This window comes from Cucurbita pepo, chromosome 14, assembly GCF_057944985.1.
Source record: "Cucurbita pepo subsp. pepo isolate OVF chromosome 14, ASM5794498v1, whole genome shotgun sequence".
NCBI lineage: Eukaryota > Viridiplantae > Streptophyta > Magnoliopsida > Cucurbitales > Cucurbitaceae > Cucurbita > Cucurbita pepo.
The window spans coordinates 4356953-4373839 of record NC_141811.1 but is presented as its reverse complement, the minus strand read 5'-3'; the positions used below and the strand labels follow the sequence as shown (position 1 = coordinate 4373839).

Below are 16887 nucleotides of genomic sequence, written 5' to 3'. Positions count from 1 at the left end.
GTCCCTCACCCTGCCTATATACATACGTACGTACATAATGGAAAAAAAAAAAAAAAAAAAAAAAATCTATTTTGTTACCAAATCTTTGAGTTTGAAGGGCTCATCATAGCTCTTCCAAAGGCTATGGGAAGTGATAGCAATTTCTTTGGTTTGCTTACATATGCCCTTTTGGTGAAGTTGTCATAGTCATTTGCTTCAATGGAATCTAATATTTGCTTGTAAAGCATTAGGGATGCCCATACTGGCCATCTACTGGCTGCACTCAGCTCTGCAATGCCCTTCTCAGCCTCATCAAAGAACCTTCTTGCTCTTTTTATCTGCCCTTTCATGAAACTCCGCCACTTCTCTGTCACTTTCCCTTCGAAGACATCTTCGTCGCATAGCCCTGCTTGTGCCAACTCGTCTTGTGGGAGATACACTCTTCCCCTCCTAGCACTGTCGAAAAAGTAAGTGACGGAGTTGGGTTGGAGAGGGAAACGAAGCATTCTTTATAAGGGTGTGAAAACTTCTCCCTAGTTGACAAAAAGGACAGCCTAGAGAGGACAATATCTGCTAACAGTGGGCTTGGGTCGTTACACTTTAGCTATTGTGAGAAGGTGGTGGAAGAAAGCTTACTCTTCTCCAACGTCTCTAAGAATGTTTGTGAGTTGATTGGCGAGTCCGAGAGCGAATGCTGCATTGTAGACGCTCTCTACTGAAGCTTTCGACTCGGGTGCCAATCCCATGACAGGAACACTCATGAGCCCCACAGTCCCAGCTACATAATAGCAATAAAGGTAAAGCTCGTCGAAGTTTTCGTATCGTGATTTTCGCAAGTCCACCCTCATTCCTTCGATCATGTCCTTGAAGGGCTGTCGAAACATAACGTGCATAATTTCAAGCCAAGTGATTCAAGAAATACACAAATGGAACTAGAAATGACAAAAGGATCCAGACCTTCTTTACTCGAACACGAGAGTAGTTAAATCATTGTCGCTCGTTTTAAATCGTACGCTTTTGATTACATTAAACAAACTCATGCACTGCCAATTCAGATTAGAGCAATGAAGAGCTAAGTCTCATTTAACTAGGATGATCAAATTTTAATGATAAAAGCTCTGTTGTTCTTGTACTGACAAAAACATTCATTTCTTCATAAGTTTCCCAAGACCTTTGTCATGGCAGCCTAAACTTCTCATATCACAGACCAACGAATCGCTAAGTATTTTAAGCGCAAACAACAAATTCTTAAGCATTTAGAAAGTCATTTCAAACAGGCTCTAAATCAAGTTTACCTGAATGTCGACAAAGTATTTTGAGACTGTATCGGAAAGAGCAGCATCATACATATCATACGGTCGACCCTCAAACAGATCAGTTAGTCGTGTTTCCCATCGAGCAAGAGCCTTAGGGGTGATGTGTGAAGCATTAGGTCCATCTACAAGCTCGTCGGTCCTTCTGCACCACACTGCATTACAAGGATGTTTTTAGATACCCTTCAAACTCGGGTTCAAATTTTCATATCGAGAACTTAGGTCCCGTTCGATAATGATTTTCCCCTTTTGGGATCGTGTCTCCTAAGACCCTCTATTTGAAAAGGTTGTCTTATAAGTTTCGAAACTTTTAACTTGTGTCTATTCGGTTCTTGAACTTTAAAAAATTTGTAACAGGTCCATAAACGTTCACGTTGTGAGCGTCATCAATAGAAACTACTAGGAGAACATGGCTAGAACTTGGAGCAATACTTTGGCTGTCCACAGCCATGTCCTACAAGCAACTTGGTCTACAGAAGTGAACAAAAATTGCAGTAGACAACAAGATAATAAGGTGGAGGAAGAGAATGACTGATACCGTAAATCGCCCACACAGCTCTTCTTCTCTCTGGTGTCATAAGCTGTGTCCCTGAGAATAGCAAGAAAGTGACTCAATCATGAACGACCAAGGGGAAAAAGAGAAAAGCCCAAATGGTTTGAACCGAACTCGGAAATGTATCATGTAACAGTCCAAGCTCACCGCTAGTAGATATTATCCGCTTTAGCCTGTATTGCCGTCAGATTCACGGTTTTAAAATGTGTCTGTCAGGGAAAAAATTTCACGCACTTATAAAAGGATGCTTCGTTCCCCTCTCCAAACAATGTAGGATCTCATGATCCACCCTCATTCGGGTCCAGCGTCCTCGCTGGCACACCACACAGTGTTTGGCTCTGATACCATTTGTAACAGCCCAAGCACAAGCCCACCGCTAGCAAATATTGTCTGTTTTGGCTCGTATTGCCATCAGCCTCACAGTTTTAAAACACATTTACTAGGGAGAGGTTTCCACACCCGGGATGCTTCGTTCCCATCTCTAACCAATGTGGGATCTCACAAATCCACCCCCTTGAGGCCCAACGTTCTCGTTTGCACACCGTCCGGTGTCTGGCTTTGATACTCTTTGTAACAGTCGAAACCCACCGCTAGCGGATATTGTCCGCTTTGGCCCGTATCGCTATCAACTTCATGGTTTTAAAACGCATTTATCAGTGAGAGGTTTCCACACTCTTATAAATGGATGCTTCGTTCCCCTCTCTAATCAATGTGGGATCTCACAATCCACCCCCTTAGGGCCCAGCGTCCTCGTTGGCACACCGCCCAGTGTCTGCCTCTGATACCATTTGTAATAGTCCAAACCCACCGCTAGCAGATATTGTCCGTTTTGGCCCATATCGCCGTCAGCCTCATGGTTTTAAAACGCATCTATCAGTGAGAGGTTTCCACACCCTTATAAAAGAATGCTTCGTTCTCCTCTCTAACCAATGTGGGAACTCACAATCCACCCCCTTAGGACCCAGCGTCCTCGATGGCACACCGCTCAGTGTCTGACTCTAATACTATTTATAACCGTCCAAGTCCACCACCAGCAGATATTGTCTGCTTTTCATGGTTTTAAAACACATCTATTACAAAGAGATGCTTCATTCCACTCTACACTCTTACGAAGGAATGCTTCATTCCCCAATGTGGATCTCATATTCTAGTACAAAACATTCCAAGACTGTCATTATCAGTTCCATTTTCTACCTAAATCTCAAAGAAGACCAACAGGATGACAAAAACAAGATCATTCAACCCAGAAATGAAACAGTAGCATAGAGGGGGAAAGTTTACCCAAGTAAAACGTTTTGGCATATTCAGCACAGACCTCACCACAGCGAGCATAAGCCTCATTCAAGAGATTCCCATCATCACTGATACTGCCTTCATTTTCTATGGTTTTCTCCCAATCCAAACCTCTCTCTCGATCCTTTCTGGGTTCCCTCACAAGAGCCGCTTGCTTCAACACCACTTCATACACCCTTTCTTCAGCCGATCTTGAAGGGTTCGCTACCACAGCAGAGGAACCCCAAACTCCACCACAAAAACGACTCAATCTCTTACACCCAATTGGCCTGCACCCGATTCTGATTCTCGGCTTGGGGCTGAGCAGAGCATTGACATTGACACCAGACATCTTCTTCACAAACCCCCCTCGGCCCTGCTTCTTCTCCCCTCCCCGCACCCTTATTTGGTGGATTCAGCGAGAGAAAGAGGAGAGTAAATGGGTGACTATCAATTTCTTGGCCATTTTGGATTGAAGGAAGAACAAGGAATCAAAAACTTCTCAATTGGGGGTTCAAAAAGCACTCACTCCCCTTGAAAGCCAGAGTGTGGGAGGGAATATGCCCTCTCTCTCATCCTTAAAGATCACACATGGGAGGATTGGTGGACAGAGTTAAGACCCCATTTCATCTTCCTTGTCCTACAACTAGAGCTTTTACTTGGGCGCCAAGATTGTGGTCCTAATAATGCGCTCAGTGTGGCCTCTTTTGTGAGGATGAATCTAAAACGGAAGTTTAACACACATTAACATCATATCTCCTTTTATTTTCGGTATATTTTCGGTATAAGAGTGGAAAACCTTTCATTAGTGACACGTTTTAAAGCCTCGAGTGAAACTCGAAAGAGAAAGACTAAAGAAGACAATATCACCTGTTGATTTTGGGTCGTTACAATTTCTTTTTAATTGAAAATTTTATTTTTTTATAAAAATCATGGCATTAATATAATAATTTATATTGATTTATGTATTTTTTTTTTTCCTTTTTAATTTCATGTTTTTTATTAATTTTTTTTATTTATTAAAATGGTTTATTGATTATTAATAGAATGCTAGGGAAACTAATTATAGACAACATTAAATATTTAATGAAATTTTAATAAATAATATTTTCATTTATTAAAAAACCAAAAACAAAAACTTCATGCATGTGAGAGTCACATGGCTGATATAATGTGGGACCCACACTCACTTTTATTATTTTCGTTATTTATTTATTTGAAGTTATATTTGATAACGATTTTATTCTTAATTTAAGATAATAAAAATTAAAACAAAATAAAAATAAATAAATAAGTGTGTTATTTATTTTATCTTTTCCAACTTTAATATATATATATATATATATATATATATATATATATATATATATATATATATATATATAATTTTTTAATTAAAAAAATTGATAAATAGGTATGATTATAAAAATAGTTATTTACCAAGTAAGGTAGGCTTATTATTATTTTTTTAATGATAAAAATCTTTTGACAATATCAACCACTTGTCTTTTTGTAAATATTAAATTCAACAAACCAACAAATTAGTTAGACCATAAAGATATATATATATATTTAGACCTATGTTCTGTTGCATTAATTGCCCACATCTAATATGTAAGAGAAAATATTAAGAATATAGTTTAAAAAATGTTAAATTTAATAAAAAAAAACTTTATGATATACGAGATAGTGTGACACCCAATAATGAATGGTACGTAAATGAATTAAGATCACATTTAAAATGTAATTTAGTTACTGTCTATACTAACAAGGTGTACTTTTCTTTTCGATGGTTCAGTCATAAAAACTTCAAAGTATTGTGGACTGTGACACTGAGTATGCTTGACTTGGAGCAATCAATGTTGAGTGCACTCGTAGACTATTTTCTAATAAACATGTGAGTGAGGACATGTGATGTCCCACATTGGTTGGGGAGGAGAACAAACCACCATTTATAATGGTGTGGAAACCTTCCCCTAGTAGACGCGTTTTAAAGCCTTGAGGGCAAGCCCAAAGAAGACAATATCTGCTAGCGGTGGATCTGGGTCGTTATAAATGGTATCAGAGCTAGACACCGAACGATGTGTTAGCCTTCTCGCTGTTCCTCGAAGGGGGGTAGACACGGAGGAAAGAAAGAGTGTCAGCGAGGACGCTGGGCCCCGAAGGAGGGTGAATTGTGATGTCCCACACCACCATTTGTGTGAAAACCTTCCCCTAGCTGACGCAAGCTTGGAGGGAAATCCCAAAGAGGACAATATTTGCTAAATCCCAAAGAGGACAATATTTGCTAGCGGTGGATCTAAGTCGTAACATGACAAAACACATTAAAAGAACATAGTGGGTCTTTGGGAATTTCACATTCAAAATATAGTTCATGTCAAGTAGGTAACGTGGTCATATCGCTCGAGAATGCTTTACTTCTCTAGTGTCAAATCTAGATTCCAAATCTAGGTCTAAAAACTAGGCATTAAACTAATAAGAAAGAGCGAGGGGTCGTGTCGTGTGGCCCAATGGCGAGTGGGCAACGACTTGACCCAAGGATAAATAAACGTGAAGTGGCTCCGTTAGGCTCGACTATTTACAACTCGGCGTTACAAAGGCACTTCAAATTTTCAAAAAAAATGGTTTTTTTTTTTTTTTTTTTTTGGGTACAAAGTAATGGATAGTATGAAAATAATACATTGACTAAATCAAGTAATATAATTTACTTCATTACCAAATTAAGCTATTTATCTCCACGTGTCACCATATAGAAGCGAGTAGCAATCAATTAGCGAAGCAAAACAGCAGGAAAGGGAAATGACGCCAATACCTTTCCCTCGTTCTATGAATTCAAATTTCAAAAAACGACCCAACAACTCTCTCCTCTACACTGATTGCATAAATCCCAACTCGAAGAAAATGAAAATTATTGTAACCCCACAATAAAATTTGAAAGAAAAGTAATACCCAAAAGGGGAGAACCCATTTTTGTTTGGGGCCTTGGGCGTTTTGGGGTCAGCGGCGAGCACCGATGATATGTGCGCGCAGTTGAGGTGTAAATTGGGGTTTCTTTGCAGGTCTTTGGTGGGGTTTCTTGATCGATCGGTTTCAAGAGCAATGGGCTGCTTCTTCGATTGCTTCAAAGTCAGAGACGATCGCCATCGACCTAGAGCGCACCTTGTTTCCGATCCTTCTTGTTCGAAGTACAGGGTACGTTTTCGATCCTCGTTTTACCTTATTTTTTATGTTCCGTAATTCTTCCGTTTTGCTCAAGAGTAAATTAGGGAAGTGAAATCTAATGGGAAATTTGTTCCCCTGTTTCTTGGGAAGAATCTGTCCTGTTTTTTGTATCATGGGTGTCGTCCTCTTTCATTCTGCTGCTGTTCTTGCGACTTGTGTAGTTTAGCTCAGCTGGATTGCCTGAATTAGGTAGCTGATTTGGCTTTGATTGGAGTTTGCCAGTTTTTTACTTCGCTTTCTATTTCATGCTTCAGGCACCTGTGGTTGCTCGAAATAAGTTATCATCTCTTTTCCTGTCTGAAGGTAGATGTTCGACTCCTCCATGCTTGTTACTTGCATTTGAATCTGCAGATTCTTACTTACTTTTGTGTTTTTTTGTTTTGTTAAAGAAAATGAAGATTTCCCGAGGAATGATTCAGGTTCCAAGTCTTTTGGGTCTCCACGGTACACCAAGGAGTTGAAGGATGAGGTATGTAACCTTCCCAATAGTGTTCAGCTCCAAGTATAGTGTGTGCTGGTTTTTATGATTGCTGGTATGTTCATGATTTCAGTTTGATGGTTGGATTAGAATTAGTTAGGGAAATGAAAGGCATGAGCTAGAATGAGCTTCTCTGTGTTCAAGTTGCAATGGAACATAATGTTTCAAAGCTCTAGTCTGTCGAAGATTCCTTAGTTCTACTTCCTTTTCTTTGTAAATGCTGAGACGGTTCTTGTGAGATCCCAAGGGGAGTAGTACGAAACATTCTTTACAAGGGTTGGAAACCTCTCCCTAGTAGACACGTTTTAAAAATTTTGAGAGAAAGCCCAAAGATGACAATATTTACTAGCAGTGGGCTTGGGCCGTTACAAATGACATCAGAGCTAGACACCGGGCGATGTGCTAGCGAGGAGGCCGAGCTCCGAAGGGGGGTGGACACGAGGCGGTGTGTTAGCAAGGACGTTGGGACTCGAAGGGGGTGGATTGAGGGGTCTCATATCGATTGGAGAAGGGAACAAGTGTCAGTGTCCACACTGGACCTCGAAAGGGAGTGGATTGTGAGATCCCACATCGGTTAGAGAGGAAAATGAAACATTTTTTATGAGCGTGTAGAAACCTCCCCTCAAGGGAAAGCGCTGGTAAAGCTCAAAGAGGACAATATTTGCCGGCAGTGGGCTTGGGCCGTTACCGTTTTTTTTATTCCTCTCAGGCCTTAATCTTGTCTCTAACTAGGACATCTTTACTACACTTAAACATTAATCTGTTGACATGGGCATAAATTTGCAGGCCAAATTTCTTAAGGCGTGTGGGACTATAGTGGAGACCCCAGCTGAAATCCGGAAAGCATCAAGAAAGCTCTTGGGTTCTCCTCATGATGACAGAGATTTGGAGCCTCCTAAGTACCCATCACTTCCAAATGCATCCCTTGAAACACCTCCGGATCCTCCCCGCACACCTGCCAAACATTTGGAAGAGGGAAGAAGTGAGCCAGGTTCTGCTGAACGTACACCTAGCAGGTTGTAGTATATATGTGAAACACCCTATACTTGAACATTCAAATTCCTTAGCATTGTCATCTTATAACTGTTATGGAGCTTGTTGATACTGCAGTTGTACTACCAGTGAACAGAATACTCAAAGAGTCTCTGCTCTTAATAGTCCTGATCATGTGATGACAACATGTCAGAATAAAGTAAACCGATCTCCCAGCCGAAGTTCATCTGAAAGCGGAAGAGAAGAACTTGATTCATCAGGTAAGTCATCACCTAATCCAACCCCACGACAGCTATCTGATAAAATTCAAACACCTGGAACTGTTTTTCCTGCAAACTTGGATCATGGAACAGCAAGAATCAGGTCTCAGTATGTTTATTCAGGTATGAACCCAGTTGAGAGTGAATCTAATCTGGAAGGACTTTCAAGAGAAGTGAAAGAGTCTGTTCAAGAGCTTGAAATGATGACACCTATACCAGAAAGGACTGTCAGAGCTAATACTCGTGAGAAGGAGTTGGTGGTGGAAGCAAGCTTGTCTGCTTGGTTGAAACCAGTAGCTACTCATGATGATGATGGTCTGAAATTTGGAGGTGCACATAGGCCGATTCGTGTTGGAAGGAGTGCATGGGACAGGCCAATTATAGGGATGGTTGCTGCTCACTGGAGCGAGGATGAACCTGTTCAAATCTCACCCAAGGAATGGGACGGGAATGGAATCCCAAATTCAACCAATAAGTACAAGGAGGTAATTTTATGTGGGATTTTCCTTTTTGTATGAACTTGGATGGTCTGTTACAGATTGGTGTCCTGGTTGCAGGATCAGAAAGTAAGTTGGCATGCGACGCCATTTGAGGAGAGGCTAGAGAAGGCACTATCAGAAGAAAGCATAGTTACAAGGTATGCCTACTCTGTCTTGCTGTCTTCCATGCCTTTTTCTAAAATAGTCTAACACTTGGACCTATTTGGACCTTGTAACAACCCAAACCCATCGCTTATAGATAGTGTTCTTTTTGGGCTTCCTCTCAAGGTTTTTAAAACATGTCTACTAGGGAGAGGTTTACACACCCTTAATAATGTTTCATTCTCCTCCTCAATCGATGTGGGATCTCATAATCCACCCCCCTTCAGGACCCAGCGTCCTCTCTGACACTCGTTCCCTTCTTCAATCGATGTGGGACCCTCCAATCCCCCCCCCCCCCGCGGTCCAACGTCCTTGCTGGCACACGTCTCGTGTCCACTCCCTTTCATGGTTCAACCTTCTCGTTGGCATATTGCCCGGTGTCTGGCTCTGATACCATTTGTAATAGCACAAGCCCACTGTTTAGCAGATATTGTTCTCTTTGAGCTTTCCCTTTCTGGCTTCCCCTCAGGATTCTTAAAACACGTCTAATAGGGAAAGGTTTCTACACCATTATAAAGAATGTTTCGTTCTCCCCCAACTGACGTGGATCTCACATTCCCCTATCTTATGCAGGAAGAATTTCCAAGGAAAGCTAGTAGCTTTTGATGAGGAAGATGATACAGCAGTTTCGAGGGTTCAACCTGCAATCCAACCCAGTTCAGTGGTATCATACTGATAAAACTAGTACATTCTGTTGCGACGGTGTGAACCAACCCAGTTGAATGGTACCTTCAATCTGCCATAAGTGAATGTTCTGTAATGCATATTTTGAAAGCTCTATCATATCTCATATCACAGCTCAGTTGAGTTTTTTCTACAACGCAATGGAACAAGTGGCTGAATGTTCCACAGTGTTTGTTACCTTTTTTTTGTGGTGCTGATTTACAGCAGCTGTAAAGAATACTTGCGTTATGCGGCCTCTGCAACCTGTTTACGGGTTTGTGCTTGTAAACCACATTTGATAAGGTATTGCGTGGTTTGGTTATAAACTAATTGGAAATGTTACAGAAAAAAATGAATATGTTACCAAAATATTTCCACTCAAGCATGTAAGAACTTGAGGCAAAAGCTTCCGTGTGAGATCTCACATCGGTTGAAGAAGAGAATGAAGCATTCCTTAAAGGGTGTGAAAACCTTTTCGTAGCAAACCTGTTTTAAAACTGTGAGGTTGACGATGACATGTAACAAGTCAAAATAAACAATATCAACAGTTACAAATGGTATTAGAGCCAAAGATCGGATGGTGTGCCATGTGCCAGCGTAGACGCTGGACCCCAAGGGGGTGAATTGTGAAATGTCACATCAGTTAGAGAGGAGAACGAAACATTGTTTATAAAGGTGTGAAAACCTCTTCCTAATAACAGACGTGTTTTAAAATGTGAGGCTGACGGTGATACCGAACGAGTCAAAGCAGACAATATTTTGAATTAACCAACATTGCTTTTGTAGAATGTTCAGACGCCACCCTAGTGAGTAAAATACAACAGGGCAGGAACGAAGCTGACTATCAATAGAAAAAACACTCATCAACAATGGTTTTTGTTCTCTGGATTTACATCTCCGACCTCTCTCGACACAAAAGTAAAGTCATCGACTAATTGGCTCACACGACAAACACATTCTGCTAGAACTTAAGCATCTAACGTCAAGAAATGTACACCACACATCACCAGCATCAGATCAGTCCGCCAAATATTTCAATATTACTCTCACAGAAAAGAATGCAAAAGCAAAGTTCGCATTTTTCTTAACTCTAGGTGCTAGGTGCTGTGTACTGTATGCTTATCTGACCTGCATTTTTGTTCTGTATGATGATAAATTTACGGCTGATTGGAAGAGCACACATCTTGTTCATGATGGCTGCTGACTGGTTGGCTAACAACAGTAATATCTAAACTGCTACCTTCGGTTTCTGCAGCAATTTCTCTAACGTCTGCGATTCTTGCTTCTGTTGTCTGAATATCACTCCATTCCGCATCTCCAATTGATCGTAGGTTGACCTCACCAGAGACCGGTGTTGCTCTAGAGTCACTCAAGCATGCTTTATCCACATTATCGTCTGACGAGTCAACGTGCTTCGTTAGCAGGGAACTATCACTACCTGTGCAAGATTCCTTCTCCTCAAAAACTTGTATATGTTGTCTGCAAAGCAGAAAAAGTAGCACATTGAAGTTTACTAGCCACAAAATGTCACATCACACGGATCCTTTCAAATAAAGCTAATGAAACCTTGAGATGATATATTTTCAACAATGAAATTTAAGATACAATATTGATCTATGTGGAATTAAGAGATAATAAAGCTCCATTTATAGTTTTATTTTAACAAAATATATGTAGGGTGGTCTGCTACACTACTGAAATGTCAGCCGAATTTTAAAAAAAAAAACGTTTTGAAAAACAGTGTTTTATATAGTTTTAAGATATGGCTATGATTTTTTAACACAAAAGCAAAAATAGTGTTGAACAACAGCTCCCGTGAAAGAGGATGCTGTTGCTTTCAGAGATATCAAAATAGCAAGACGTGCCACTTAATCAGTCAAAAACAGTTATGGAGAGGGATAAGAACAGCTGCATCCAAGTAGGAAAGTAAGGGGAAAAGATGATAAACCTCTGAATTTGTGCTTGTAACCTATTTATATATGCCATAAGCTCCTGCTTCTCCTGCAAAGCAGCTAACTCTTTCTGCTTAGCCTCCTTTGTTCTTGCTTCAGCATCTGCCTCTGTAACCCTGACTTTTTCCTCCGCTCGCACAATAGCGCCTTCTAGAATCACAGCTTGCTCTCTAGCTTTTGCAAGCTCAGATCGCCACATATGTGCTTCCTGATTAGCAGCATCCCTTTGTTTTATCAATTGATCTCTTTCTCTACTCATATCAACTAATTTTGCTTCATACTCTTTGAGCTGGAAGTGGATGTGAAAATCAGAAACATAACCACATAGAACATGTATCAAAGAAGCCATAACAACAGATAGGCACAGGTCCTTTCATGAGTTCTAATTAAGTGTTGCATAATAAGGAAGCAAATACCTTCAACATGGATGCATCCAGTTGCTTCTCAGAATTTTCTTTTATACGTTCAATTTCTGCACAAACGATTTTCCTTTGTTTATCCATCATATGGGCTGCAGAAGCAGCAGCCTCAGCAGCTTCAGCTGTCTCAGATAACTTTTCAGCTATATCATTTATTGTTGAATCACGTGCACGAAGATCACGAGCCAAATTATGTAGTTCCTCATCCTTGACTCGTATCGTCTCCTGGATAAACATAGAAACAAACACTTAGAACCATATACAACTGAATGAAATACCAAAAGGACCTACAGCATACTACATCCATAGTTCTTCACGTCTCAAGCAAATCCAGCCTCATACAAGTAGTAGAAGTCTTGCATAAACAACATGATCCAAAATAAGGGTGCAAATGTTCAAGGCCTACAGTTTTTATTCTGGACATGAAAACACTCCCATACTACAAAGAATCTTAAGCCATCGTGTCAGAAGAGCATAATGCATCAATCATACTCCAACTTTTCGTGTTTCTAATTTGCACATAAGATGGAATAAGAAAGCAAATACTTTTAGAACAAATGAACCCTTCCACACCTGTGCTAAACAAACGTGCAGAAGTGGCTCGGGATGGAAGAAAATATTAGGCATGAGTTTCAAATATACAGATGTTTTACCTTCATAATCGCTAGATCATCCATTGGAACATCAGTTGTCTTATTTGCGATAATTCCCAGAGTATTTCTTAAAGAAATCTGCATTGCTCTTTCAATTTCTTTAGAACTTTCCTGTGCAGCTGAATTGGCAGCAGCAACTACTGTGGCCACTGTTCCTAATTTTGCAGAGCCATTGCCGCTCAAGGAATTTACAGCCTCTTTATGTGCCTTAAGGACCAACTGGGTTGCACTGGTTGGAGAATGTCAACACAATAATATTAAGACATATTGTATCAGCCTACTATGCATCAAAGGAAAATAGAGGAAAATTATGAATTTGTTTCTTTAAATCAGGTGAATTGTTATATGTCGTAGAAAACAAGCCCACCCTGAGGTGTCATCAATCAAGGTTAAGAAAATGATAGAAACCAAATATAATGAGATGTAAAAGATAACAAAATCACAATTTTTTTATACAAGAAACCAAGATTTTAACAAGAAAAGTGAACGAAATACAAGAGCAAAAACAATCCACAAAAAAACAAAAGAGAAAATGGGAGCCCCAAAACTAAGTACAAAAAAGGTCTCCAATCCAACAAAATCAAACCAAAAATCATAGTTACAAAAGAGCAACACCCACAAGGAGACATTAAACCTTGCCCCCCCTCCTCTTCCTCCTCCTCCTCCTCCTAGACCTCCTTCATTTGATCTCTCCACCTCTCCAAAAATTCTATTATGTCCTGTTAACAGAATTACATTATAGCACCCAAGTATTCTTGGTACTTCGAACCTCCCCTCTCTTGACATGTCACTCAAGCCTAAAGCCATTAAACAATTGCCTATCTTCATCCTTTCTCACAAACTTCCCTAACTAATTATCAATATACCTCTAATACCCTAATCATATTCATAACTCTATCTTATCATTCCTATCAAAGAAGTCTTCAAGTTGAAATGGTATTCTCATAAAAACTGAAAGAAGACTGTTCAAGAGCTATTATTCAGAAAATTGCCCAAAGCCTAAAGTTCTTTCGAGGAATGCTATTAAAGCTCGTCAAGGATAACAGATAGCTTATGAAAAGAAAATTATTTTAATTTAGAAAAGAAAATTGATTTTTACGAAATTCAAGATTGCAACCATATAAATGTACAAATTATCCTCTTGTTCTGCAATTTTTTTTATCGATAAAATCTCAGAGCATATACTCCAATGAAGGTTCAGAAACTGTCATTTTATGTACAAACAAACAGATAGGATATTACTGGTTATGAAAAGGTATGGAAATAACTGTGCCTTATGTGAGTTCATAAGGATGTTGCACAAACAATATCACTGATATGAGGCATGTTTGAATGACTTACTGCAAAGTAGACACCCAAGCTCTAGCTGCACCAGGAGTCTCTGCACAGAGGAAGTAATCCTGTTTCTGGGGCGTGCCAATATCTGACGGTATAGTTAAGACGTTTACAGCATGGTAAATCAGTTCAGATGAAACATTTTTGTTCGAATTGTCAAGCATAACATTCAAGGTAAATATTTTTCTCAAATTGATACGAAATAAAGTAGGAAAATAACGAGGATACAGATACAGCAACCATCGTACCTTGGTAGCCCACTAGAACAAAAGAAAAATTGAAGAGAAAATACAAATTAGTAAATATCAAAGCCATAATGGGTCAAGAAAGACTCGGAGAAAATTATAAATAAGCTTTAAGAATCAAACTTACTGAAAATTCACGGGAGAAACAGTAATATTGCTATTCGCATCAAATATCATAGTTCCTTTGATAGTTGCCTCATTTCTCCTAATTCTATAGCAGAAGTTGCAAAAGGAAGGGGAAAAAATATGAGCTATTTCCAATGTCATATAGTACAGTGAACCTAGCAGAAGAAAAAAAAATGTCTAGATGTTGGAAGTATGGTTACTTGTATTCCATTTTCCCTGATGTTGGATCCAAAATAACCCATCGCTCATTCCATTTCCTCAACTGCAAAAATTGGAATAGAGAATATCAGATGGATCATGGCCATCATAATGCAATCTAAGAATAAAACGATGCAGAAAAGAGAAGATTGATCTATAAACGTAACCACAATTCTGCATTTGCCCACCATAAAACAGTCTGAGAATATTATCGTGTCAACGACATATTCATAATCACAAATTTGCAGAAAGCTGAAGCATGATCATGGGCGTTTCTCAAATTTCTCGTCCCAGAAATCACAAAGACTGACATCCTATAATCTTAATGAGTTACATGAACTTTAGTGTGATTTAATCAAGTCCACGAACATCACAAAACACAGTCTAATTTCCTACTTAAAAACGTGCTTCATGGCAAAATTTGAAAATCAATCTCAAGCGAAATGCAGCTATTGCCCAGGTCAGAAAATGAGGGAAGGGAGAAGACAAGAAAAGAGAGAAAGAAAATTTCTCCCAAATCAACAGAAAACCCAAAACTATCCTACTTCGCCAGACGAAGCCCACGAGCAATTCTTCCCCCACCCCCCACCCCCCCCCAATTTAGTCATCTAAAATTCGACGATAAAGATTCAAATGGAAGCGCCTAAGCCAGCGAAATTCAGTAGTGAACATCAATTCAAGACAAAAGAATAGAAATAAAGAGCTGCAATGCTTGAATTAACGATCGTACTGTTTCAGATCGCTTGAGAAGGGGACCCTGCAACAAATTCCGACCAGAACCAGAGGCCAGCTGCCGCTTGATCTTCTCCAAACTGTTCCCAGCATCTTCCGCTCTCTGCACCAACACGAATCATAAATTAGAAACATGTTGAACCTACAAACATCCACACCGGCAAATCATACACCGAAAAAACGAAAAGATACCGACCGGAATTGCACCATTAGATGCCATTTTCGATCAAAAGTAGGCGTCCGAGCTATCAAACAACTATCATTAGACTAATGGAGGGAATTTGCTTATTTGTTGGATTCAACCTGCGATTTTCTCAACTCTTCGATCGAGATTTTCCCCCAAACGTTTCTTCTTAGGTTTGCTTCTTGCTCCTTCAGTCGGTTGGGACTGTTCATCCCTTAGAATGAAAGTTATTTTAGAAATTTGTTAAATTAATAAAATTTTCATTAAAATTTATACTTTCTAGAAAAAATATTAGGATAAAATTTTTTATAATACTCATAGATTTAAACACAAAAATCTAAAATATATATATATAGGAAAAAATATTAAAAAATATCTTCAAATTTTCAATAATATTTAAAAAAATTTAAAATTTTTATTAATATCCTTAAACTCATTAAAAATTTCAAAAAATATCATTGACACCTTTGAACTATATTTAATCATGAGGCATTTTTTGTTCATATATTAACGGGAATTTTTCTTTTAATAAAAGTAGAGGGTGTTAATACTATTTTTAAAATTTTATAGGAATTTTTTAAACAAAGTAATTATGGAACAGACATTTTTTATCTTAAAAAAAACTTTAAAATGTACCAATATTAACGAAAGGAAAGGTAATTTTGAAATACTATTAAGAGTTGTAGGGTATTTTTTTAGATTTTTTTTTAATTTAAAAATATTATTGAAACGTTTAGGTGAATAATTCGGGCAAAATACAAAGTTTATGAATAATAACCCATCTCTCCTAAACTTCCCCCAGTCTGCGGCCCGAGCTGTATGAGGCAGAAACTCGTCTCACGTACGGTTCGGAGGTCGAGCCGCACCCCAGCAGTAATGGTGCGGCTTAGGTCAACTAACACAAAGAAGATAGAGTTCACTCAACGATTGCCTTTGGGTTCCAAACTCCATATGGGGAAGGAGTGTTGAGGGCAAATTTTAGCGGACGGTGCTGCTATAGTTAATGGCGAACTTGCGTTGGGAAAAAACGTATTAATAGTTTATATGCTATGGAAAGGTTACAATTCTTAAGATGCACTAATTAGCGAGCGTCTGATATATGAAGATGACTTTTTTAATATAGAGATTAAAGTTGTTTTTTAGCTAATTTTCCCTATTGATTTTATTTCAAAACTCCTCTAGCATAAATCACTAATATGTGCTCCTATTAAAGATTAATGATTCAAAAACGGTTGCTTTCACATTTTTACTAAATTTATAAAAAAAAAAAATTAAGATTTTGAATATTGTATCTTTACTCGATATTATCCTTAAAAAAAAATCAAAGCTAGAATGATCTAAGAATCTCATCTTACTTTTAAATTTAGTTTGAATATGTTAATGACTTATTAAATATATAATTTAAAGTTAAAAATATTACTAAGCACATGAATCAAATAAACACAAATATCAAAGTTTATAGACTAAACTTGTAATTTATCCATAATTAACTAATTAAAAGTCGAATACAAAATTTAAGATAAAGAATTTGAACTTCAAACTTTTTAAGTCGAAAATATATATTTTAACCTGTTAACGAAATAACGACTTAAAAGGTACTATTTTCAAAAGTCATTCTCGACCAGTCCGTGTCAGCAAAGCATAAAAAAAAGAACAATAAGAAAAAATA

The 16887-nt window shown here is 38.6% G+C and overlaps 3 protein-coding genes across 5 annotated transcripts; 1 reads left to right on the top strand and 2 right to left on the bottom strand.

Annotated features, from left to right (window-relative positions):
• Nucleotides 1-51: 51 nt before the first annotated feature.
• Nucleotides 52-3761, bottom strand: LOC111810935 (phytoene synthase 2, chloroplastic). Of its 2 annotated transcripts, XM_023697788.2 has the most exons (5): nt 3127-3757; nt 1831-1881; nt 1275-1447; nt 616-851; nt 52-435 (listed from the first exon to the last, which is right to left on the bottom strand). In XM_023697788.2, the coding sequence occupies exons 1-5, from the start codon at nt 3467-3469 to the stop codon at nt 75-77; spliced, it is 1164 nt and encodes a 387-aa protein (XP_023553556.2). In that variant the 5' UTR covers nt 3470-3757; the 3' UTR covers nt 52-74. The 2 variants fall into 2 exon arrangements, with proteins under 2 accessions (XP_023553556.2, XP_086973733.1); XM_087117607.1 differs by lacking the exon at nt 1831-1881 and having other exon boundaries at nt 3127-3761.
• Nucleotides 3762-5941: 2180 nt separating this feature from the next.
• LOC111810934 (protein JASON) lies at nt 5942-9700 on the top strand. 2 transcript variants are annotated; one of them, XM_023697787.2, is made up of 8 exons: nt 5946-6309; nt 6594-6642; nt 6729-6808; nt 7604-7833; nt 7928-8070; nt 8194-8555; nt 8628-8707; nt 9285-9700. In XM_023697787.2, the coding sequence occupies exons 1-8, from the start codon at nt 6136-6138 to the stop codon at nt 9385-9387; spliced, it is 1221 nt and encodes a 406-aa protein (XP_023553555.2). In that variant the 5' UTR covers nt 5946-6135; the 3' UTR covers nt 9388-9700. The 2 variants fall into 2 exon arrangements, with proteins under 2 accessions (XP_023553554.2, XP_023553555.2); XM_023697786.2 differs by having other exon boundaries at nt 5942-6309; nt 7928-8555.
• A 402-nt stretch (nt 9701-10102) lies between these two features.
• On the bottom strand, nt 10103-15445 carry LOC111810928 (uncharacterized). The gene is made up of 10 exons (XM_023697777.2): nt 15231-15445; nt 15033-15137; nt 14305-14366; nt 14106-14189; nt 13962-13993; nt 13740-13821; nt 12399-12627; nt 11743-11970; nt 11323-11615; nt 10103-10853 (listed from the first exon to the last, which is right to left on the bottom strand). The coding sequence occupies exons 1-10, from the start codon at nt 15252-15254 to the stop codon at nt 10532-10534; spliced, it is 1461 nt and encodes a 486-aa protein (XP_023553545.2). The 5' UTR covers nt 15255-15445; the 3' UTR covers nt 10103-10531.
• Nucleotides 15446-16887: the final 1442 nt, after the last annotated feature.